The following is a 25,795-nucleotide window of genomic DNA, read 5'->3' on the forward strand; positions in this document are numbered from 1 at the left end:
AGGGGGGACAGCGGGGACAGGGAGATACGGGGACAGGGGAGTCTGTGGGGGGACAGCGGGGACAGGAGGAGAGCAGAGACAGCGGCGACACGGACACAGGGACTGGGACACGGACTCAGGGACTGGGGGACACCAGGGGACAGGAGGACAGGGAGGCGGACATAGACACAGGGACGAGGGGACACGGGGCACAGGTGGACGGCGACGGGGACATGAACACGAGGACACAGGGACTGTGACACAGACACTGGGGGACATGAACACGGGAACATAGGGATGAGGATGTGGACATGGACACAGGGGGACACCGGGGGACTGGGGTACACAGAGGCAGGGACGGGTGACATGGACACGGGGCCGCACACAGGGACAGGGGGAGACGCGGACACAAAACACAACCCACCTCCCCTCAGCCCGCCCGCCCCGCCGCGCCTGCGCCGCTGCGCTCCCGCCCTCCCGGTGCGCGGCCCCGCCCCCGGCGCGCAGTGCGCAGGCGCGGCGGGAGGGCCGGCATGAGCGTGCTGCTGCCCAACATGGCGGACTTCGACACGATCTACGAGCTGGAGGAGGAGGAGGACGAGGGCCCGGGCGAGCCGCAGCCCGTGGTGCGCAGCCAGCACCTGCCGCGGCCCCGCGACGCGCCCGATCCCGTGGCGGTGCGGGGCGCCGGCCACATCACCGTGTAAGGGCGGAGCGCGGGCGGCGTGGCGGGGCGGGAGGGTGAGCGCGGCGGGGCCGGCCGGCGGGCCCGGCTATCCCTCAGCGCTGGCCCGGCTGTCCCTCAGCGCTGCCCCCGCAGCCGGGCTGTGCCCCTGGCGCGGGGAGACCCGCGGCTCGGCGCTCCCGGCGCTCGGGCAGCCGCGGGGCAGCGGCGGGAGGAGAGGGGTGCCGGTGCGGGGCCGGCCCGGCCCTCCCGGGGCTCCGCTTTGCCCCCGCAGTGCCCGATAAAGGCCAGGCCCGGACGGGCAGCCTGGCCCGGCCGTGCCGCTGAGCCCCGCGGGTCACACCGCACTGCAGGGCGCGCTCAGCCCGGGCTGCGCCTCACCCGCCCCGAACTTCGCTGAGTTGGGCTCAGAGCGAGTGTTCTTGTCACGGCAACGCAGCGTCAGCCACAATGTTTGCTGCTCGTTTAAACAGCGGAACAGAGGATGGGCAACCTGTGTTTCCGTGTACGCGGTGTTGGCTTGTAGGGAGCTGTTTGATATTCTTGCTCCTGCAAGCTGAAGAATTAATAGAAGCAAGTTGTTGGTTGTTACATTAATGTTCGTGGCAGGGAGGGAGGCACTGAAGGGTCTGTGTTGCAGAGACCCGTTTTGTGTTGCTTTGGCTCTGCCTTTGGACTGCATAGAATGCACGTTTCTCTCTGTAAAGAGGTGCAGTGTGATCCAACTGCAGCGACCCCACTGGGGGGAAGGCTGTCCCATCCCGAGGGAGCCAGTGTTGGATGTGATGGTGCCCTCCTGGCACTGTGGGGCAGCTTTGCACGGAGCTGCTGCCAGGGGGGAGCTGCTCTGCTGCACCACAGTGCCCTTGCTCGGGTTGGTGCAATTTCTTCCTGCACTGACTGAACGAGAGGTGGAACACAAGCAAAATGCTCAGAACACCAAGTACCCATCTGAGGAGTTACCTGGGGAAAACATCACACACTCACTTGCTTTGTGCTGCCCTTTTCTGTGTCACTGATGGGCCTTAAAGTTCCCTTGGGGATGGGCAGGAGCATCTCCCAGAACGGGGGGTGTCTGCATCAAAGCAAAGCAATACTTGGCAGTGATGTGGAAATCCTGAGCTACCCTTGCAGCCCCCTGAGCTGAATCCCCGTCCAACTTCCCCTTTCTCCCACCCTTCTCAGCTTCCTTCCTGTGACAGGCATCCCTACCCTAGTGGTAGAAGGCAGCTTTTGTCACCTCAGTGATGTATTTTTAAGTGTTCTTAAACTAATAAAACCAGATACTGGATGTTACCAGTAAAATAGAATCATAGAATGGATTGGGTTGGAAAAGCCCTCCGACATCATCAGGTCCAACCCTTGGTCCAACTCCAGTCCCTTTACCAGATCATGGCACTCAGTGCCACGGCCAAGCTCAGCTGAAAAACCTCCAGGGATGGGGAATCCACCCCCTCTCTGGGCAGCCCATTCCAATGCCTGAGCACTCTCTCTGCAAAGAATTTGTTTCTGCTCTCCCACTTCAATTTCCCCTGGCAGAGCTTGAGCCCATCGTGCCCCCTTGTCCTATTGCTGAGTGCCTGGGAGAAGAGACCAACCCCCACCTGGCCAGAACTTCCCTTCAGGCAGTTCCAGACAGTGCTGAGGTCACCTCTGAGCCTCCTCTTCTCCAGCCTGAACACCCCCAGCTCCCTCAGCCTCTCCCCACAGGGCTTGTGCTCCAGTCCCTTCTCCAGCCTCGTTGCTCTTCTCTGGCCCCGCTCCAGCCCCTCAATCTCTTTCCTGACCTGAGGGGCCCAGAACTGAACACAACACTCCAGGTGTGGCCTCCCCAGTGCTGAGTCCAGGGGAAGGGTCACTGCCCTGGGCCTGCTGGCCACGCTAGTTTTGATACAGGACAGGATCCCATTGGGCTTCTTGGCTACCTGAGCACACTGTTGGCTCATGTTGAGCTTCCTGTCCCTCAGTCCCCCCAGGTCCCTCTGCCTGGCTGCTCTCCAGCCACTCTGTGCCCAGCCTGTGCTGCTGCAGGGGGTTGGGGTGGCCAAAGTGCAGGACCTGCACTTGGCCTTGTTGAACTTCATCCCGTTGGAATCAGCCCATCTCTCAAGTCTCTCCAGATCCCTCTGCAGAGCCCTCCTGCCCTCCAGCAGGTTGACACTCCCTCCCAACTTGGTGTCATCAGCAAATTTGCTGATGATGGACTCAATCCCCTCATCTAAATCATCAATAAAGATGTTAAACAGGACTGGACCCAACACAGACCCCTGGGAAATGCAAGCAAACCCTGCACACTAGACTATGTAATCCTGACTTCCTTATGAAATGGAACTGTTTTGCTTCCCAGACAGTCTGTGGTTAGTGTGTATCAGTGCTGGAACTCTTGTCACTTTTTGATCACAGCGACGCTTTTGAAATCTGTTGGCTGCAGGAGCAGCTGCTCCACTTCCTGAGCTGGGGCACGTCAGCCACTGAAACTTGTGTTTGTTTTCTGAACCCCTCTGGAACACTGCTGATGAAAATTTCTGTCCTGGCAAGTCACACAAGTCACACACTATTAAAAAAAATATAAAAAGAAGACCAGTTATCTTTATAAAGCCATTGTTTTCCTTGGATTTTTGTTTCAGGTATCTCCTGTTGTTCAGCTGACACTGGCCTTCTTGGTGCTTTTGGAGTATAGAAAAGGGATAATTTTCAAATTCCAGCTTCATCTTCTGCTTCAGCTGTTGATGTGCAGTTCCCTTATAAAACTCCCGAGTTGGTAGAGTCAAACTTTGTGTTAGTTTCTTGCCTGAGAGTTTTTATTGTTGTGACCTTGTCAGTGAGCTGCTCACCCTCCCAGAGTCCTGCAGAACCCACCAGTACTACATAGAAATTCAGAGAATCTTCCCAAGGTATTTAGCAGGATTTGACTTTTTCAGCTGACTTTTGCCAACCCACCTACCCCTGTGCATGGTAAGAGTGTCCATGAAAAGTGTTATTTGTTTTGTTTTACTCAGAATGTGTGTGAAAATGCTTGGCAAAATTTATGCTCCTCTTGTTGGAGATTCTTACTTGGACAAAATTAGCTCTCAGCCATAATTAATGTTTTCAGAGAGCTTTGAATTTTAGCACAGAGAAGTTACTGGGTCCCAGTAAATGCCTTTGCCTCTGATGAGTTACAAACCCCTTGTTTGCTGTTTCTGGCACAGTCAGGGTGACTCTGCTTGGTGTCTTTGACACAACATGGGCATTTTTAGTGAAGGCTGAGTCATATGCCCAGCAAAGCAAAGGCAATAACTCTCAGAAACAGAGCAGTAAACAAACTGTAACTTGGTTATAAGGTTTTATTTATCTGCTGTAGTTTTTCCATGTCATTAAGTCGGTGTGGATGGATGGTGTGAGGTACTGAAATAGCCATTAAGCATATTTTTGCCCTTAGTGTCCAGCCTGTGATTCCTGCTGAAGTCTGCAAACCTCCTAGTTCTGACTAGAAGTTAACTTTTGGTATTCCACCCTGTTTTCTGCAGGAGTGCCCCAGGGACCCACAGTCCAGGTGCTGATGAAAAGCTGCTTGTTATCAGTTGGCAAGGGGGGAAGAGCCAGTTGTGATAAGATGGCATTTGATTATTATCTCATATTAGTCCATTTTCTGCATATTTAAAAGAGAAAATGACCTCAGCCTCCCACTACTTATGAAAAACTTCTTTTTCCAAAACTTCCTCCATGGGTAAGGACAATCTTGGATAGTTGTGTTGGTTTCACAGGAAAATGTCCTGAATTAGGAAGAGGAATGCCAAGTGTTCAAGGAGATTCCAGCTCAGGGTTCTTGATGAATATCATCTTTACCTGGACATTTATTCCATTATTACTTGATGAATATCATCTTTGTGCTGGACAAAGCTCCTGAAGATCAGTGTGTGGGGCCTGGGCTCTGTTCCAGGGAGGTTAAATGGAACTGGGGGAGGTGTGGGGAGGGGAGCTGTGCCCAGAGAAGCTGCAGAGCTTCACTGAGCAGGTTGGGCTTGTGTAGTACAGGCAGGCTGATCAGTGTCTGTAGATACAGGAGTGGGGGAAAGGAGAGTGAAGCACTGTTTAAGTCAAAGTAAAAAAAAAAAGGCAAAGCACCTGTAAATATGTCTCTTCTAGATAAGACAAGGTGTTTCCCAAAACCTTCTGGGGACAGGAAACCTGATGTCCTGCTTTGTAAACTAACAGAACTTTGTATTGTGCCTGTTGCAGGTGGGGTTTGTCACTGGTGATTCAGGGGGTTCCTTTCAGTCTCTAATTGCAGGGATTGATGAATGTGTGTTATTTCAGCTCCTTGGAGAAGTTTGCTGCTGGGGGAAGGTGAGGGGAGAGGACTTGTCTGATGCCACCCATGAAATAAGGGAAGGAGGGACAGAACTGGAGGGTGAGGTCATCCTAGTTCTGTTCCAGGCTGTAGGAAACAGGGCTTTGCTTTTAGAGATACTTGTCATGCAGAGAGAAAAGTGCAACCCAAGTATGTGGGTGACTGATCTGAATTCCTAAATGTTACACTTTGGGCAGCTTTCACTGAGGAGTCAGAGAACTGGCCCAGAAATAAGTCACCACCAGCTCATGTTTTAAATGTCTCAAAGGACAGGTGCTGCAATTGATTTTATATAGTGATTTTAAAATATACTGAATTTTAGAAAGCCTGATCATGCTCGATCACTGGTCTGTTGTAGGAAGTCTAATGAAGTTAATTATCTCTTGATCAAGACTAGATCTTAACTTTTTTAATATGAAATATTCTAATAACACTTCAATACTTTTACAAAGCTGCTTGCAAAGCTGTACAGCTGAATAACATCCTGCTTCAAATCCTTTATTTTATTTGGTTCTGAAGCACCACTCCCCTGAACCCTCTGACAGGAGTTTCATGTTTCTAAACTCTGGTAAATAGTCACAGGGTGGTCTGTAAAACTCGTACAGACACTTCAGTCCAACTGTTCCATCAGTGGTGCTGCCTGAATAGAGTGTTTTAGTGTGGCACAGTCCTGGTTTCAGTGTAGTTAAAACCTTTTATATCCTTTGAGCCATTTGCAGGTGTCAGTGTGAAAGATGCAGTTCTGTGACTGAGGTTTTTTGGATGAGCTACAACTGAAAGGAGTGTTTTGGCAGCTGATAAAAGTTTTGGTGTTTAAACATGTTTCATTACATCAGCCTTCAAATTTAACATAATAAAATATATTATGGTCTTGCATTCTTAATCAGAATTCTAAATCAGAAAGCACTAATTTATACAATCATAGAATCACAGAATGGATTGGGTTGGAAAAGACCTCCGAGATCATCAAGTCCAACCCTTGGTCCAACTCCAGTCCCTTTACCAGATCATGGCACTCAGTGCCACGGCCAAGCTCACTTTAAAAACCTCCAGAGATGGTGAATCCACCCCCTCTCTGGGCAGCCCATTCCAATCCCTGAGCACTCTCTCTGCAAAGTTTTTTCTGCTCTCCAACTTCAATTTCTCCTGGCAGAGCTTGAGCCCATCGTGCCCCCTTGTCCTATTGCTGAGTGCCTGGGAGAAGAGACCAACCCCCACCTGGCCAGAACTTCCCTTCAGGCAGTTCCAGACAGTGCTGAGGTCACCTCTGAGCCTCCTCTTCTCCAGGCTGAACACCCCCAGCTCCCTCAGCCTCTCCCCACAGGGCTTGTGCTCCAGTCCCTTCTCCAGCCTCGTTGCTCTTCTCTGGCCCCGCTCCAGCCCCTCAATCTCTTTCCTGACCTGAGGGGCCCAGAACTGAACACAACACTCCAGGTGTGGCCTCCCCAGTGCTGAGTCCAGGGGAAGGGTCACTGCCCTGGGCCTGCTGGCCACACTAGTTTTGATCCAGGCCAGGATCCCACTGGCCTTCTTGCCCACCTGGGCACACTGTTGGCTCCTGTTGAGCTTCCTGTCAATTAGTACCCCCAGGTCCCTTTCTGCCTGGCTGCTTATCTTGTTCTTCATGGAAATTGGGGGTGCAGTGGGAATTTTAATGAGCCTGTGTGATGCCAGAGATAAAAGACACTACCTGTGGCTCAGGAATTATTTGAACTATGAGTTGTTGAAGGTCAGGGAGTATTCTGGGCAACTGCCAGTACATGTTTGCTCTTTTGTTGTTGTTTTTCCTTTCCTCTGCTGTCTCCTGGGCATCTGCTCGTGGCCACTGTTCGAGTCAGTGTTCTGGGAGAGGGGGACCCTTGGCATGAATTAGTGGAATTGGTCTGTTATGTGGGTAAATAATTCTGAGTATTACCTGGCCTTCCCAGTAGTTCTCTTACCATGTTGCTCCTACTCTGTGATCCTTTCAGGTCCTCTCATTGCTGATGCACAGAGAAGCATTTCTCAAAACAGCCTTGTGTGTGTGTTTCCTATTGTTAGTCTTTTCTGGGTGTTTTAAAGATTGAAAAGGTTACTTCACTGCTTTTCAAGCTTCCTTGAAACTCGGTACATATAACAGAACTTGGAGGGTTTGAGCTTAAAAAGAAGAGCTCCAAGATGTGGAGGCTGCCTTGCCAGGTTACATTCACAGAGAATGGAAATGTGCTGTGTTAGTCACCTTTGTGCTTGCCTAAAATCCTACTGTTTTTACTGTTTTGGGGGATTTGTTTCATGTTTTACACAGCCAGTGCTCCAATATGATGCTCTTGACAAGAGTCAAGGCTCTGCCTTGAATTATTCATTGAAGAACTGGCCTGGCCTTCCCCGGTGTTGTTGCCAAACATTTCCATTACCTGGCTGGGTTTCTAAAGGCAGCACAAGTTCTGTTGTGCCTCTCTGTTCTTTCAGGTAGATTTTACCTTTGTTGCCTCCTCCTAAACAAGTCCCCTGGTCAGTTTTGGCTGTGCCCTTGAGGGTGTGTGTGATACAGGGATGGGGCTGATGTCTCCTGGGAGGTGTCCCTGCCCATGGCAAGGGGTTGGAACCACCTGAGCTTTAAGGTCCCTCCAGCCCCAACCCCTGTGGGATATTCCAGCAGCTCTGGTGTCGGTGCACGGCACCAGGAAGGAGTAAGTCAGGTGCCAGCTGGACTCCAAGCAGGTACTCTCCAGGTTTGTTTCTGCAATAAATGCTACAACACCCAATGTATTTGTGCTCTTCAGATTTCACAGACTGTTCTGAGTTGGAAGGACCCACAAGGATCATTGAGTCGAACTCTTAAGTCAGTGGCCCACACAGGGGATTGAACCCATGACCTTGGTGTTATTACAACCAAGTTTTAACCAACTGAGCTCATCTCAGGCTCTTCCTTTTGGGTTTTTTGAAACACAAATACTCAGGACACAGTTTAGCAGAGCTGACAGTGGACCTGATGCCCAATCTAAGTTTACAAAGGTACCATTAAGCTCTGCTCAAACACCCAGGTGGTGGCTGAGGGGCAGCTGCTGCTGGATTTTGTTTGATCACTGAACTGGGAAGGCTCAGGAGTTCTGGGGCTGTGGGAACAGGTTTAAAGCAAAGCCCAGCCCCTGTAGCTTTCCCTGGTTACAGTGCAAACCTCTTGCTCAAACCCCAGAACACCTCAATGAAGAGTAATCACAGTGACACCTAAGATTTAATTTCCTTGAAGTTCACAGTTGCAGAGCTGTTCTTTGTGTAGGCTCTTACATGTTTTGCATGAGACAGTTCAACTCTGCCCAAAGTGATTTTTTTAAACCCAGGTGGTTATAAATTTCTATCATGATGATGATGATGGTGGTGAATGGGATCCTTACAATGAGCTGCATCTGTTGCATGTGGGACAATTGCATGAGTAAAAGGATTATTGAACCCAGTAAACCTGGGAATTAACAGCTGGAGGGTTTTTCCTTAAAGATAGCAAAGATTGAAAGGACTGCCATCCAAATTGTAAAAGAAATTCTGTATTTTTTGAGGACTCAGAGGTATTGAACAGGGCAACAAGCTGTAATTGTCTGTCCTCTCAATGACCTTATGAATGATACACAAGAGCTTATATAAACTGAGATGGAAAGCTCATGAAATACTGTAAATGTAAGGGCAAAAGATATTAATAGTTTTCTTTTTTTTTAAAGTAAAAATTCTTATTACATTTCTTGATTAAGGGAAACAAAATAAGTTAGGTGGAATATATTTTGTTTGTCTCTTTTGTTTTCAAGGTTTGGCTTGAGCAACAAGTTTGATACAGAATTTCCTTCTGTTCTGACAGGGAAGGTAAGTGTGAGATTAAACTGTTCTTTTCCATGGGAAGATGCAGTGCATCCAGTGGTTTCTGTGGTGGATACGTGCTCATGAACCCACTGCAGGTGGTTGACTCTGCCCTGTGTGAACCAGCTGGTTGGTGGCCAGTCCCCCCAGTGCACTTTGAAGCTTTGCAGGGATTGCTCTCGTTGTTGAGCCTCTGAACACAGAAGGGCTCTCCATGGCACAGTTTCCATGCAGGCAGCAGCCAGGACAGCAAGACCCCTTCTCCCTGCTTAGATATACCTGCAGCTTGTGCTCCCTCCTGTGTGAATTTAGGGGGGTCAGGTACCACCCCTCTGTTTGAACATGCCTGACAACCCTTGAGTGTGTGTTTAGACAGATCTCTGGAGTGAAATCTGTTTTATCTGAAGCTTCACATGGTGTCAAATCTGAACATTAAGCAGGTTTTTAGTTCATTTTTGGAAATACAATTGTTTAGTTCTGAAAATTAATAATGGCAAGTCTCTTGTTTCTCTGGAGCCCTGTCATCTAATTAAATGCAGGTTGAAAGAAACAATAATTTGCAACTATTAATTAAATCTTCACAAAATCCTTAGTTATGGTTTTAAATTATTTGCATACTGGTTTTTTTTAGACTTTAAATTTTGTAATTTTTTCTCTTGATTTTTTTTCTTCCTGCTGTTTCACTCTGGTGCTTTGCTTTTGTTTCATTTTATATCCCCACTGTGTATCTTTTGCAGAATTTGTGAGGGAAAAGTTTCTTTGGCTCTCTCTCCCTTCTGTGGTGCCCTCCCAAACAGCTGCACTGGCTCTGCAGCCTCTTGCAGGGGCTGAGTCATGCCCTGAGTCACAGCTGGATGGTGCCAAACATCTGGGCTTTCATCCTTCCCTTCCCCGAGGGTGTCGTGGGTGAAATCCTTGTGCTGGGGTCGTGCAGCACTTGGCCAGCAGTACCACTGGAAAGAGGTGACTGCTGGGAGTTTGTGGCTGCTGAAAGTCATCCTGGGAATTCTGGCCTTGCTTCAGGACCTTACTGAACATGAAAGGAAAAGTCCTTCTGGTTCCACAGTGTCTCATGTGAGGGCTGCTGGTAACACACACCCCATTTGTGTTTCATTACTTTGCTTGTCTGAGGCTTATTCTTTTCTGGGAAACTCCTTTTGATCACTGGAAAGCCACAATGTTTTTGGGAAAGAAAAATTCCATGTTGTTCAATCAAGTTGTAGTTTGTTATAAATAAGCCTATAGAAAATCCCTAGCAAGAAATGTTAAAAATTAATTTGATTGTATAATTTCCTCTGTTTCTGTCTCCCTGAAATATATTTCTGTGTATATTAAAAAATAAATCAACCTCAACCCCCCAGGCCTACACTTTTTAATACCAGCCTATCACATTTTCCATGTGATTGTCCTCCTCTTGTTAAATACTCTGAAAAAAGGCTTAATTTCAGGCTCCCTTGACTGCTTGGCCTTAATTGAGCAAAGAAAGGAGAGGGGCAGTTGTTGTGCTTGGCTGTGGATGTGCCAGGGACACAGGAGGGGTGTGCAGAGGGCTCTGCTCTCTCTTGGGGTGCTGCTGCTGTTTCCTTGTGCTTTTGAGAGGAAATTAAATCCTTTTTGTCAGGGGAGAACACCAATGAAATAAGACAGTAAACACATTTTTCTTCCTGCCTGCCACAAAAGGCATTAAAAACCACAGTTGTGGGTCTTCTGGTTTTTAATACTTTTCATGAATTGCAAGAAATAAATAATCTGCTGCTTCCTCTGGCTGAGGCAGTCAATCATTTTAATCCCAGTGAAAATGAAAATACAGTCAATTTTTTCCAGCAAGAAGGTTTTCTTCAAGTACCCTGTTAAATAATTCACAATAATCAGCACTGTAGTCAATGGTGACACCACTTTTAAGATCTTCTTCTGTTCCTAAAATGTATTTTTTCACTTTTTTATGCAATCAAAACTTATAAAGAGCAGAGTGACTGTTTCTATTAACAAATTGTGATTAAGGTGTTTACTGTGAACTTGCACTGGGACTGAGCTGGTGTAAGGCAATGTCAGAGTTTATTCAGAATGTCTGAGCAACATTAACAGCTTGGCTTTGCTGCCCACTGTGGATGGATATTAATAATATATCCCTTCTGCTAATGGAGTGTAAGAGATGAAGCCCTTAGATAGGGTTGATGGGTTTTTCTGTGGCATTGTTTTCCTTTTTAATAAATACCAGTGTAAAAGGTGCAGGTTTTTAAACAGAGGATGAAAATCTTTCCAATGCATAATAAAAATCCTAAATAGAGAAAGCCATCCAGCTACACCTTTGTCCCAAAAGCACAAACTTTTGGGGTTTATGCCCCACTGAGTTGTGTCAGTAATTTATTAAAGCTTCTCACCCCTCAGTTTGCCCATCCACATAATAGGGTAGGAAACCTGCTAATTTTCTGGGGTTTGAAATCTGAAATACCCCTAATTCTTCACCCTTCTCCTGGTCTCCCAGTTTTTAGGGAGCCTGGAGAGCTGTTGAAAGTTGGGTTGGAGCTGCAGTGCCTGTAATTACATCTGCAACGTTTAATTGAGATGGTTGTTGCCTTCCTTGGGGGAGGTGAATGTGCACATGGGAGGATAAAGCACAGGCAGTAAAATAATAAAGGAAAATCCCACGTGGGTCAGATGTGGGGCCTGACTAATTCAGCCCAATTGACTTAATATTCATCCTGCAGGATGAGGCACAAGCTCACCTGGTTCATAAATCCTGAGCCAGGCTTTCAGACAGTGCTTTCTTTTCAAGGGAGTATTTTAAGAACAGACTTAACTACACTTAATACAAAGGCAATATTTAACTTTTAATAATGCCATATTATATAATTACATTATTATTAACAACATAATTGGAGATTGGCCTAAATTTAAATTCTGTGTGCTGCAGTTTCACAGGATTATTAATTCTTTTCAAACAAGCATTTAAAAGCTTTTACCAAAGTCCTCCTCCTGGTATGTAGCACAGTAGCACCCAGTGCTCCAGGTGACCAGAACATGCTGGGGCAGAGAACCCTGGGGGAGAAAGAGGAGCTGGTGCTCTGGTGTCAGAGCAAAAGGGGCCTGTGCCCTGCAGGGCAGTGGGAGCCATAAAGGGGGGCTGGCACTGCACTCCCCCTGCAGCTGTGATGGATGGGCTCACCTCAGGCCTGCTGGGCTTCCCTCGCTCTCCTCTGGTGTTTGTAGAGCCTCTGCATCCTGTTGTAAAATATTATGACACCCCCTCCTTGCCTTTTATTTGTTTTGTTTCTGCCCTGCCTTGGAGGCCTGAAAGGAGCTGCTGTCCCCTCACAGGGTGACTGCACAGCCAGGAGCCAAGTGCTTATCTCCTGCTTTTCAGGACACAGACACAAACTCGCCAGAGATCTCCAGAATGACCCAAAGTGCCCTTCCACAGGGAGCTTTCTTTGTGCAGGACGTGCTGTTAATGCTGGGGTTGGTTGAGACACATTAGGCATTTCCTGCATCCCTTTCAGCAGCTGTACCTGCAGCAAAGGTGAGATTAAAGTGGGGCCAGAAAATCAGCAAAATTCTTTGGTGACTTTCATTTGGATACCATTTTATTGTTAAATTAGAACAGTTGCTTTATTCACAGGTATTTTGTTCCTTGTCACTGTGTAACAAAACTGAACTGTCACTGAGCTGGAAACTGAGAGCCACAAACTGTTTCTTCCTTCTCAGGTTTATCTTGGTCACCAGTTCCTTCAGTTTCAGATGAAGATGTATCACTGAGTAACAGAAAAACTTTTTGTGATTACATTTCCTGAAGGAAGAAATAACCCAATAGTTTGGGTTAGCCCAAAACATCTTCAATCATTTCCTCTTATGTTGTAGCCAAGAGGTTTATCTTTAAATTAAATTATTTGATGAGTTAGCAGGTCATGGTGGTGCTTTCATAAGACTGTTAAGGTAACCCTCAGACCAACATTCCTGACATGGAAATTCTCTGTTCCTTAGTGGCACCAAAGCTGGTTTCTAGTTCAGCCACTTGTTCCACAGGGAGGAGAAAACTTCAACATTATTCTTACCCAGTAGGATCAAACTGTTGCCCTTGATGTGAGCAGTGACCACAGGAACAGGGAGTCTCCCCATCCCCTGCTCTCTTGCCAGGGCCCAGCTGTGATCCAAGAGTCTGGTTGAGTTCTTTTCATGTTGGATTTATCACTGGTGATAAGGGGTTTTCCTGTTAAACTAAAGGCAGTTCCAGTGCCTTTGGTGGGTTTGTTCAGCTCTGTTTGGGGTTGGGGAGTGCTGTTGTCAAGGTGGAGGAATCTTTGTGCCTAATGGAAACATTCTCTTCTCTTAGGGGGTTCCACTGCAAAACTATTACTGGGGTTAAGAAAAACAACCACTTATTTTTATCTTTCAAACCAGCAGATAGAATGATACATGTAACATTCCAAAAGATACCTAAATTGAGGCAGAGGTAAACCTCCTTAGGAGCTGGGAATGCTGATTCCTGTAGGAATCCCCAATTCCTTTGAGGCACCTCTGCCTGCACCAGGTCACTGCAAACCACCAGCCCAGTTTTTCTTTCCTGCAAAACATTCTCCCATGTTGCAGCTGAATTTTCTCATGTGCCCCTGGTATTTGTTACATCCCAAATACAACAGCTGGCACTGGCAGAGGGCTCTGGAAACCCTTGTTTCAGAGACATGCAAGCACAGGCCTGTGTTCCATGTTACAGTGGGATTTTTTTTCACTGACAATGAATAGGAAAGATATCTGGGATTTTTTGCCATTTTCTTTTTTTTCTCCCTAAACTAAAATGTCTGTTGAAAAATGCATAAAGAAATCTTTTAGTTGCTCCATTTGCATATGTGAATCAAACCAGTTTATTTAATATGGGAGGGGGCAGCCTCTGTTAGTGCAGAATAAATGCTTTCTGTGTATTTATGAAATAACCACAATGTTCAGCCATGTTCTTGTGTTCCTAAGTGTAGGCCTGGCTTGTGTGCAAGCCCAGCTGCCCCTGCCTCTCCTGCCTGGCCACCTCAATGGCCAGGAAACAGATGTTGGGTTTATTTGCTCCCTTTCCTGCAGTGCTTTAACAAATGTGGCTCTGGTGAATAGGGAGAGGCAGCAGCAGGTCCTCTCCATTTCCTGCCCCGTGGCTTTGCTGCTGCTGAAAGGGATCTTTGTCATTAAATTAACCTTTTCCGTGGTGTGGCAGGAGCAGAAGAGCAGAGTTGGGCTGGGGGCTGTGTAGGGATAGCACAGGTTTGTGACAGCCTTTTCATCAACACTGCAAGTAGTTAGGGGAGAGTTTTTTGCTTGTTTTTTTCTTTATTTTTTGAGTTGTGCCTGCCTGGTCAAGTCTGTTGAGCTGGAGCAGATTATTCTCCTTTGTGTGTTCTCGTCCTGGACTGTGTTAGAGTGAAGGGTGTCATCTGGGAGTCAGTGCCTCAAATCCATATTTGGCTTGGCAGGTACAGATTATTTAGATCCTGTAGAGAGATGAGGGGTCTGGGTTGTGCAAGCAGGTAAGCAACATGCTGCTATTGGAGAAATGGGGGGTTCCACTGTGACTCTGCAGAGGCAATTTACAGAAAATACTATTTTGACTAAGCTCTGCTGAATAACCCTGATTTTAAATAGGTTGGTTTTCACCAGCTAAGCTTTCTCCATAACTCTGTACAAGATGCTTTGCTCTGCCTTGAATATAATCCAGTATGTATCTTTGCAGGCTTCCCTCTTTTAGGAAGCAGCCACAAGGGAAGTTGTGGCTCCAAGTCAGTCTGGACCACTTCAGGAATGTATCTGTGGGCAGAGGCCCACCCTCACCCAGGCCCAGTGTAGACTTGCATTGGTATGACATTAATTTGGACAATATTATCCCCTTCTATGACACTTTCTTTTCCCAGAGTCCCCCGAAAGCAGAGGCCTGTCCTTGTTCCCTGGGTTGGGTCAGTGCATGTATTGCACAGCCATGTCCCAGTTCTAGTTTCCTTTGGGCCTGCTGTGTGATCAGGCCAATGGATTTATTAATGGTGCAATTAACAGGGATGAGGCTGTTCATGCAAGTGATGTGTAGCTTTTGAAAGCAAGTTTGTGCAAGGCACACTCAGCAAGGTGACTCCTCCTGCTCACGGGTGGCCAGGGCTCTGGCAGGTGGGCTCCAGCTCTGCCATGGCTTTGTGTTTCATTTCCATTGGAACCTGCAGAGCCAGCAGCTGGTTCAGTCCCCCTGGGAGGGCCCCCCACTGACCTGCAGCCCCTCTGTTGCAGGTGGCCCCAGAGGAGTTCAAGACCAGCATCAGCCGAGTGAACGCCTGCCTGAGGAAGAACCTCCCCGTCAACGTGAAGTGGCTGCTCTGTGGCTGCCTGTGCTGCTGCTGCACCCTGGGCTGCAGCCTCTGGCCTGTAGTCTGTCTTAATAAAAGAGTAAGTACATGCTGCATCTCCTTCTCTTTATTTTGCAGTTATTAGTATTAATAATAACACCATTAAGTAACGTTTGATAACCTCATCCCCGTTTCAAAACCCTCTCTTGGTCTTGCATTCGAAAGGTTGTTCTGCTTTCTGTTCCTTAGAAAATAGGGAAAATGTGTTTGTTAATGAAATAAATGACACCAAATTACCAGCTGAACCAATAGTTTTTGGAACAGCTGATTCCACCTCAGTTCAGAGAACAGGATGGAGTATGTGATAACCTGAATTTCCAGGATTTCTGAAGGTTTAGGAGCTGAGTTAAATCAGTGCAGAACTGGTCACTGAACTTCAAAGACTGCCAGAACTGGACTGAAACTCACTTTTGCTCTTCACTCCTCTTCCCCCAAATATTTTTTAAATCAAGTCACTTTTTTAATGCAATAGATCCTACAACATTTCAGAGCATTTTTATGTGCTGTTTCTGGTAAGATCAAACACAATTTTTTTTGTTATTTGGGAAGTTCAAAGACTTTCCCTCCACAACAGAGTTGATCACTCCTGTAATCAGGTCCAAAGTAATAATTCTGATTAGCACTTTAGTAATATCAAATACACATGATCCTAATTACCTCTGTGGTTTACATTTAGAATTGATTTATCACAGCAGTAAATGTTTAGGAGGTACATAAGTGGGTATATTGTGATGATATTCTTGGCAGCTGTGTAGTCTGTAAGACTTGTAGCCATAAAATCCTGTTATCCACAAATGCAAATATTATATAAGTGCAGTAGGAAAAAACCTCTTGGACTTTTTAGTTTAATAACAGGAAAAGGAATAAAATTTTTTTAAAAGTAATCCTTCTGGCTTTTCAGAGTTTATGATCTTTAATGAAACAAACCAAAAGCAAAAATGAGGAATAGGCCTTGCTTTCAAACCACAAGGATTTTGCCAAATTATCCAGAAAAAGTTGCCTTCACTGGCTCCGAGGTTTTGGTTAAAAAAATATAAAATAAAATGCACTAAAGGCATAATGTGTTAACTTGTTGACTGCTCATTGCTGGAGCTGTGTCACTACAAAGTTGCAGGGCTTGTTTTAGCCTCATTTTAGCTGCCTGGATATTGTAATTATTGCAGAGGAATATACTTGAGATATGCAAATGGAGCATTTGCAGGTTTAAAGCCATATTTTATATTCCTTTGCTAGCGAAGACCTAAATAAATGCCCATGTGATGTTGTAGAATTATTGTCATTCTCAAGGCTACAGAATATATACAATATATGCAAGTAGGGGAAATGATGGTGCTGGTGTGTGGGAGGGATTTCATCACCAGCAAAGATGGTATTTAATTTTTTCCTGTTGAGGGTTGAACCCAGAGGGTGACTGAGCTCCCCCAGCCCCTTCCCCTTCCACCCCTGTCCTCCAGAGCAGGATGGGGAGAGAACCAGAAGAGGGATAAAGTTTTTAGATAAAATTTAGTAAGTGAAGGAGGAAAAAGGAAGAAAACCCCAGAGATGCAGAGGCAAATCCCTCACCAAACCTGCTGAGCTGGGAGGGACCCACCAGGCCCATCCAGTCCAGCCCTTAGCCCTGCACTGGCACATCTCCAGGCTGGAAAGGCTGAGCATGGTGTTCCATGGCTGGAACATCCCCCTGGCAGTCCTGCAGCAGCCACAGCACTGCTGTGGGGTCACTCTGTTCCACTCATGCAGCTGAAGCACAAACTGTGGGAAGAACAGTCCCCCCAGCCCAGCCAGCCCCACACTCTCCTCCTGCAGCAGAGAGGCCCAGGGGCTGCAGTGTGAAACTGGGACAGCTGGCACAGGATGCAGGTACTGCTGAACTCCAGGCACAGCTTTGGCACTGGAGAAACTCCCAGAGAAGTGGAGGATTCCCCACCTTTGGGTCTGTGACTCAGGTAGCTTTGTATCTTTTTTTAGTGACATGCTGTAGCTCAGCTGCCAGTCTTGGCTGTAGCAAAGGAATTGGTGGTGGAATTCTGTGTGTCCCATGCAGGGTCATCACAGTGGTCTTTTTTGTGACCCTAAAAATCACTGGAACTCCAAAAATCATCTCCTGCTCCCCAGCAGTGGAAAGAGCAAAACATGAAGGTCACACTTGGGTAGCCAAGAGTTGAAAACAAAGCAGGGTTTGTTGGGAGTTCTGTGATGGGGAGATGTTTTCAGGGTTCAGAGCACAATGACACGAGCAAAATCTGGGAATTCCATGTATGGAGATTATGTGTTGTCAGGAGAAATCACACCTATGTAAGTCATGTGTTGTCAGTAGAACCCCTGTAGTAAGTGCACTGTTTGGCCACGGGAATGTGGCACATTTGGGGTTGTTGGCTTGGCTGTGGTAGGTGAAAATACTGAATTCAAAGTATCTCTTACCATCTAAATATATTCTGGGAAATTTACAGTCCTAAGTTGACAGGAAACCCATGGGTGTTTCCTCTGAAAAAAGTAGGAGTGGGGAGGTGAAGTGGCAGGACTTCCACTATAATTTCTCTTTTCCTTGGTTCTACTCATATAAAACTAACTTATTATAAATTAATCTTAGCCATAAATGCCATAGTGAGATTCTTCTGGATGAGACCAGCTACTGAACCATTTATAATACAGTTTTGACTCTTACTTTTTAGACTAGAAGATCAATTCACAAGTTATTAGAATGGGAAAATAACAGACTATATCATAAGGTAAGAAAAGTTGTTTCTTTTCAGCTTTAAGAATACTGCTCAGGAAGGAATTTTACAGTCTTACTCTAATTCTAATTATAATAATATTGTTCTTACAATACTTTATACTGCTCTTCAAGTGTTCCAGATTGTAATAATTCAGTGTTGCTAATGCTTGTGGCTGTGGTGTGTTAATCTTTGTTAATTATTTTCTTAGCTTGGTTTGCACTGGAAGCTGAGTAAGAGGAAATGTGAAACTAGCAATATGATGGAATATGTAAGTATTACTTCTGTTCCTGCTTTGCTATTCCCTATCCCTGGGATTTAATGGAGCAAATCCTTACCTTGCCAGACTGACCCTGTGCAGAGAGATCTGCCAGACAAAGTGGAGCTGTGTTTGACACACTCCCAGAAAGGCCATTTCAGCAGCAGCAGACTGAGCCTCTGGCACCACAGAGATGCTTTTCCTTCGTGCCAGTTCTGTGTTTGCAGATCTGCTGTGCTCTGGGCTGAGGGAGACCCACTGGCACTGCATGCCCGGGTGTGATTCCCACACCAGAGCTCTGTAACACTTACCCCCCTTTCCAGTGGTATTCATAACTACTTTGATTCAATAATTTGTGCAGAAATATTGCATTTTTGTAGCAGTGGGTTGTTTGGGGGTGGTTTTGGATGGATCTTTTCCTCTTTTCTGTTTTGGTCAGCTCTAAATTTCACAGTCTTAAACATGACAGACCTTTTAGGAAAGCAGAATTCAGATTATTGCTGTGACTGCTGCTCCCCCTCCCACCTTAACACAGATGGTGCAGGCTTTAAGGAAAAGGAGTCAGCCCCAAAAAATCAGGCATCCAGAATCCCTCTGTTTCAAGATGCTTGAAATCTCTACTTGATTCTCCTTGGGAACGTTCCCTCCTTACAGACCATCTCAGATATATTTAATCTTATGAGCAGCAAATGTTGCATGGAAATTGTGCTGAGGTTTGAGCCTCCTGGTTACTGTGTTCTATTCTTGTCTTTTCCCCTTCTTCAACAGGTAATATTAATAGAGTTCTTACCAAAATACCCCATATTTCGACCTGACTGAGGAACAACATTGGTCTTTCATGTTACCTGTCATTTTCTACCCTTAGTGCCTTGTAGATGATTTTGGAAAGAAGATGGTCTACTTTGCTGTGACTTAAAAATGTTCTTCAGTAGATTATCTTCCTCGCTGTTACTTTCTTTTGTTAAGAAGAGAACAATTTGCACATTTTTTATGTTAAACGAGGCTTCTATGTTGCACTCTGAATTTTTAACATAACAACTGATAGAGTTGCCACTAGGGATCTGACATCAGTGCTGCTTCAACTTGTTCTGAGCATGCTGCCTTATTAATTTCTCTGTTTGCTGTTCTCAAGACATGCATCCTAAAGCTGTGTCATCCTCTCTTTCATTCTAACTGTCTCACTCCTAGAAACCCTCAGTAGGAATGTCCAGGTAAGCCTCTTGTAGTGCTGATTTAGTAGAACCTGCTTGCATAGGACTTGCAATCAACAGCACTGGTTTTGTCCTGCACTTTGCAAAATCATCATTGACATTAGTTTACCCACTCTGGATTTGTAAATATTGACTCTTTGCATAATGTAAAGTGTGGTATGCCAAGGTTTACAGAATGTATTATAGCTCTTGCTCTCTTGCCAACATCCCACAGCGTCGCATCGGTTCCATTTGCTCGTGTCCCTCGTGTCCACACGCTGGTTTTATGGTAAAGCCATAAGGAGTTTGTACATACTCTCAGATGTGTAGGGCCCAGTTGCACTTTGTTTAGTAAATGGATGAAAAATGCATAGCATTTCTGTCTGTCTTTTTCTTTTAAAAAGTATCTCAGGTGGTGGTTGCAGCCCCTGAAGTGGGAAGCTGAAATCCATTCACCTCTGAAGAGCTGCATTTGTGGGGCAGCTGCCATGACAAAGAGTATCCTGAGGTCTCTTTCTAAGTTAGGGATTATTAAGCTAGGAATAAGTTCTGAATTGAAGTAAGGAAAAGTCTCATGATTGGAAAGCCTCATTACTAAGGAGAAAAAAATTGGAAGAGTCAAATCAAAGCTGAAGTAGCACTTTTGTTATTGTGGTGTGGTTGTACTTCAGCATTTCAACATTGACATGATGCTCTTTCTAGTGGAAATCATTTCATGTAAATCAGTGGCACCTCCCAACATGCTGAGGGAGGAAGTGGAGCAGTCAGGGCTGGTGCATGTTTTGGCAGTCAGGCAATGTCTGAGAAACCACAAATGCCTTGTGGAATTCAGTATTATTTTGGATACTTCCCTGTTTGCCTGATCTCAGGAAGTGAAGTAATTGTAGAAAAACTTCTGTGATGACTGACCTAAGCAGGACCACTTGATAATAGAAAGAAAATGAAAATTGGTGCACACTTTCTCCCTTTCCTAACTACAAATAATTAAAACCAGCAGATGACTGAGTATCTGCAAGTTGGGATGAGTATTATCATCACTGTCGGGGCATTTCTTTGCAGCAACTTGACTCCCTACAACACCATCCCAAGTCTCTTTTTAGTTTCAGGGTGACTTGGGACTTCCTCTGAATGTATTTGCATCCTCTCAGTTTGCAGTATGTTATTGAAGTACAGTATTTGTAGGACCATTGCATTCTGTGTAGTTGGTCACATTTGTTGTCCACTGTTTACACAAGGCCAGTCTCATGCAGAGTTTGTGCTGTTTTCCTTCCCAGCTGAGGTGGGTCAGGGTCTGAGGTCTGCACACTGCAGGCAGAAGCTTCCTTTGACTGAGAGACTGGTGACAACTGGCTGTGTAATTGCATTTGTAACATGAATAAAACCCTCCTGTGTGGTTGGAATTTAATGTCAGCTACACCTTGCAACTCAGATTTCCATCACAGAACCAAGCAAAGTGTTGTGTCCAATTTATTTTTTTAAATTTTTGTTAGATGAGTGTTAGCTGGAAGCAGAGAAAATAATGGCAGAAGAGCACAGGGTAAACCAAAACTGCAACAGCACACCCAGTTCTCTGGATTTCCCTGGCAGAGTTTCTGGAGAAAATTAAGGGAGCTGGCTTAATTAACAGAACATTGGCAGTTTCTCGTTGTTATGCCAGAACTTTGTTAGTCTCTTTTGGGGGTTGTGCAAGAAACTCAAGAAATCTCAGCAGGTTCTTATTTTCTTCTTTACATAACTGTATTTTAAAGGTGTACTTTCCCACCTTACAACAGGCACTTACCAGAAGAGTTTGGGTTGGGAGGCACCTTAAAGCCCATCCAGTCCCACCCCCTGCCATGGGCAGGGACACCTTCCAGGTTGCTCAGAGCTCCATCCAGCCTGGCCTTGGACACTTAAGCACATTAAAGTTTACATTTTAACTATGTAAATTCTATACATTTTACTTTGCCCTTAATTATTAATTGTACAGTCTTCAAACTATGAATGGGCCTCCTCTTTGTGTTGTAATAGACATTTAACTATGTGGCCATAAAGCAACTAGCAAAGAAGGAGAGTTTAAACTGAGATTTACATTAAGTTCTATGTTTAAAGAGTAGATAAATTTGCATTAAAATGCAAAGCCAGCAGCAGTATTATATTTGCATCTGGAAGAGCCACAGTTCAGTGAAGGATGAAGGCAGCTCTGAGTGCTGCTCTGAAATCTGCACAGGTTCTTTTCTTTTGCCCTTTGCTTTAATATAAACACATCCACAGGTAATTCTGTCTCACAAGACTGAAAATCACATTTGTGACAGTAAAATCACCAGCAGGAGATGGTAAACTGTTTATGGAGGATATTTGTCAGCTGGAGAAAGAATTTGTAGCAACACAACAGAGATTAATGTCAGCAAAGGGAGTGGGAGTGGTAAAGGAAGTGCCTTGGCTGGTTCCAACAAGGTGAGGAGAAAAGGGAACTGGTAACTCAGTAGTGTTAGTTTGCAGCAGACTTTCAAAAGCAGCTGCTATTTACCAAATCAGTGTTTAATTTTTCACATAAACATGATGACACTAACTAGTTTTTATACAGGAAATATCTGGGTTTGTATCCAGAGTTTTGTATCTAAGGAGTATTGGAGGTGTAAAGAACACGGGCAAAGCATCCAGGCTCCATCCTGCTGATCCTCACCTGTGTCTGGGCAGGTGTTTCACCACAGGAGGAACACACAAAGTGTTAGACATGCACAGACAAGTCTGGGAAGTGTGGATTCACTTGTAGATGGGTGACTTTAAAAACAGAAAAAATATTTTTGCTAAATCTGGTGTAGTTTTGATAAATACAAAAAAATGTTCCTCTGCTCTCCTTGGTTAGGTACAAAACTCCATATGCAAACCAAACCCAGATGTTTATTATCATCCCACTGTGGGAGTTTACTACATGTACTTGTCAACACGTTACCATTGGAGCAATAAAAATGTCAAGTTATTAACATTCAACATAATTATCACTTTAGTAAATAATGTTACATGATTCTTCTGCCATTCTTTTGTTTTCTGCTTCTGGTGTTCTTACAGTGTTGTAACATACTTGTACTGCTTCAGAAAAGTGGTTTTGTTTAAGCTGTATGAAACTATGTTCTTAACACTTTTATTCTGTTTACAAGTGAACAGCCACTTTTTTAACAGGACCTCACATCTGGAGAGTTTTCTCTCTGTTTTTTATTTTAAATGAAAATAAAATTCTAACTGAGCTCGCTTTCTACAATTTACTGCACTGGCTTGTGCCATTGAAAGAAGCTGGAAGTCAGACATGCTTCATCATTTTGAGACATTTTTCTTTAATTAAAGATGAAAATCTCAAATAGTGCCATGTGTTTATGGAAAACAATAGGAATGTTTTGCGTCTCTCCCTGTAGCAGAATGTAAGTGGGATGGCTGGTTTGGAGAACAGCACTTGGAAAGCTTAGGAAGGATTTCCAGGGAAGAAAATTGCAGAATGATCATCACATCTGGCTTTCCAGATGATCCACCTTCCACTTGGGGTGGTGGTGGAGTCACCATCCCTGGAAGGGCTCAGAAAGCCTTTGGATGTGGCATGTGGGGACATGGTTAGTGGTGAACATGGAGGTGGTGCTGGTCAGACTGGGAGGTCTCAGCGGCCTTTTCCAGCCTTAACGATTTCATCATTTGGGTGGTGGGTTTACAAACCCTCTGTTGGAAGGAATCTCCTGCAACATTGCTCTCCAAGGAGCAGAGAGAGGGTTTTCCCCTGTGCTGCCCCTCTGTGGAGCCACCCTGGGCCCAGCCAGTGCTGCAGGTGAGTAACTGGGTGTCACAGGAGGGTTGTGACCAGCACAGTGTGGCCCTTTGTGTGTGAGAACAGCCTGCATGAGGAGCTGTGACAGCAGCACTTACACCCAGAGCCTGTGGCTCATCCCTGAGGGAAAAACGTGCCTTCCTGACATGGGCATGTGCAGCATTTGCGTTGGAAGGTGCTGGGCTGACAGTGCTGTGTGAGCACAGGACTGACTGATCCTCAGTGGCTGGGAAAGGCAGGGATGGTACTGGGGGGGTTGGCCAGAACAGGGACGTGAGGCTGAGTCAGGGAGTTCATTCCCTCGTAGGGTTTATGAGGTGTAATTGCCTCCAATGGCAGCAAAGGTTCCTTCTAGGAATATTTGGGATTTGGCCCTGACTCCTACTGGAAGGCAGTTGTGGAGCTGTTGGTGCTGCAGCTTCCTGTGATGTCTGTGCCAGTGTATTTATCATGCTGTGTGTCTGTCCCCAGTTGAGTTTATTTTTCCAGTTGATCTTATAGAGACTTAAACCCTTAATTTCTTAGACAGAATTAAATGTGGGTGATCTCTCAAAAGCAGAGTTCTCTGGTCCTGTTCATCCTGCTTGTACTTCTTCGTTTGAATGAATTTCCCTTGGATAGGAGTGACCAAAACCAATTGGATATTCCGGACAGCAGCTCATGGCTAAGCCATCAAGCATTTCAGTGTTGACAGTTCCTTCTCTTCTCTGAGAAGAACATGATCCTTTAAATTGAAAGGCTCCCATTCGTCTCCTTAATGTCTGTATTGTATTTCTCATTCACTGCCATTCCATGATAAATCTGGGTCTTTTCAGTCCCTTGTAGTTTATGGGAGCTCCCAACAGACACTGATTACCAGTCCCTCCAGTCCAGACTCGGCACCTGGCACTTTCTACTGGTAAATTGCTCACAATTCTCTAAAGCCCTTTTGCTTTGTCCCTGACTTGATTTAAATGTTTCTATTAACTCTCCATGCAACTGTTCCAGTAACTTCCTTGTTGAGATTTATCTGGTACATCCAACCTACCTGGACCTGGTTGATTTACACCTGTTTGTTTTCTAAACATGAACAGGGCAGATTTGGGTCTAGGCTGAACTGCTGAATTCTCTGCATTTTCTGTAACTGCTGTATCTGTTCAGATAATTATCCTTTTAATATATTCACATTTTATCTCACATTCTTTATCTACATCTTGTGATCCATAGTAGCTTTTTTTTGAGCAGTAAATTAAAATTCCTGTAGGAAGTAAATTTATATTTCTGTGCTCAGTGATAACAAATATAAACTGAGATGTGAAAAAACCACACTTTTTAAGAACACTTGAAATCACATGGGATATCCAGGATTGTAATAAAATTGGGAGGAGGAATTACAGGAGCTCTTAGACTAAGAATTTAAAATTTAAGACAAATACTAATCAATAGGTAATGACTGAACTGCATTTAGTGTAAATTATGTGATGTGCAAGCCTGAATACGACATTGAAAACTACTGGTTGTCCAGGCTGCGTCTGCAAGGGTCTCCTTGGACTTTCTGGACAGTGAAGTGTTGGAATAGAGCAACAAAATTCAAAGGGAATTCTGGTTTGTAAATGGAAAATGATGTTGTTAATGGAAAACAACGCCGGGCTCTGCTGAGGTGCATCGAACGAGCAGAACTTTCCCAGCTTTGGAGTTAACCCTGAGCCACGGGTGTATCCAAGGATGTGTCAGCTCCTCGGGCCCTGTGCATGGCCAATTCCATCCCAGTTTCCACGGGAGTGCCCCGGCATTCCCACCTGGAGCGGCAAGCAGGGGACAGCGAGGAGGAACCAGAGCCACGGGCAGGACACTGCTGAGGTCAACTCGGGATGCGGCGTTTGTGTCATCGTTCAGGGCACGGAAAGGATACTTTGCTGTAGGATCCTGCGGAACTGTGAGCATGAGAGGTGCTGGAGCACTCTGGCTGTGTCCAGAGGGTGCCGATGGAGCTGGGAGAGCACGAGCAGTGCTGGGTGCAAGGGGTGCCGATGGAGCTGGGAGAACGGAACTCCTGGCCGTGTGCAGGGGGTGCCGATGGAGCTGGGAGAGCACGAGCAGTGCTGGGTGCAAGGGGTGCCGATGGAGCTGGGAGAACGGAACGCCTGGCCGTGTGCAGGGGGTGCTGATGGAGCTGGGAGGGCCCGAGCGGTGCAGCTGCTCCGGAACAGGAACGCACCCTGCTTTGAGGTGCAGAGCGAGCCCCGGGCGCCGCATCCCGGGTGGGAGGTGGGACACCCCGCCCGGACAGCCCTGAGCCGTGCCCAGCGGCGCTGCCAGCAGCGCTTCCCCGCGCCTCGCTGGGAATTCTGTCGGACTGCTCCCGTCCCTCGGGGGCTGCGAGCGGGAGCAGACACAAGGGCTCTGCTCTGCGCGCGTAGCTCCTCTTTGTGGCCGAGCCCGCGCGGAGCCTCCTCCTTCTCCCAGCCCGGCAGTGAGAGCCTGAGGGATGAACTGTGCAGAGATCCCGCCATTCCGCCGCGCCGCTCCCGCCATATCTGCGCGCTACTGCGCATGCGCGCGACCCCGGTCGGGCGGCACCGGGACCCTGCGGAGCGGGGCCGTGCGGGCGGCACTAGGACCGTGCGGGGCCGTCGGGCGGCACTAAGGCCCCGCATCGCTGCCGGGCGG

General features: G+C 46.2%; 1 protein-coding gene across 2 annotated transcripts; it reads left to right on the plus strand.

Annotated features, from left to right (window-relative positions):
- The first annotated feature begins 505 nt into the window (after nucleotides 1–505).
- CHIC1 (cysteine rich hydrophobic domain 1) lies at nucleotides 506–22,685 on the plus strand. Of its 2 annotated transcripts, none has more exons than XM_071569526.1 (6): nucleotides 506–682; nucleotides 8,774–8,828; nucleotides 15,075–15,230; nucleotides 17,863–17,919; nucleotides 18,116–18,175; nucleotides 18,932–22,685. In XM_071569526.1, exons 1-6 carry the CDS (start codon nucleotides 513–515, stop codon nucleotides 18,980–18,982), a joined length of 549 nt encoding a protein of 182 aa, XP_071425627.1. In that variant the 5' UTR covers nucleotides 506–512; the 3' UTR covers nucleotides 18,983–22,685. The 2 variants fall into 2 exon arrangements, with proteins under 2 accessions (XP_071425627.1, XP_071425628.1); XM_071569527.1 differs by having other exon boundaries at nucleotides 19,029–22,685.
- Nucleotides 22,686–25,795: the final 3,110 nt, after the last annotated feature.

Source organism: Pithys albifrons, chromosome 14 (genome assembly GCF_047495875.1).
Source record: "Pithys albifrons albifrons isolate INPA30051 chromosome 14, PitAlb_v1, whole genome shotgun sequence".
Lineage (NCBI taxonomy): Eukaryota > Metazoa > Chordata > Aves > Passeriformes > Thamnophilidae > Pithys > Pithys albifrons.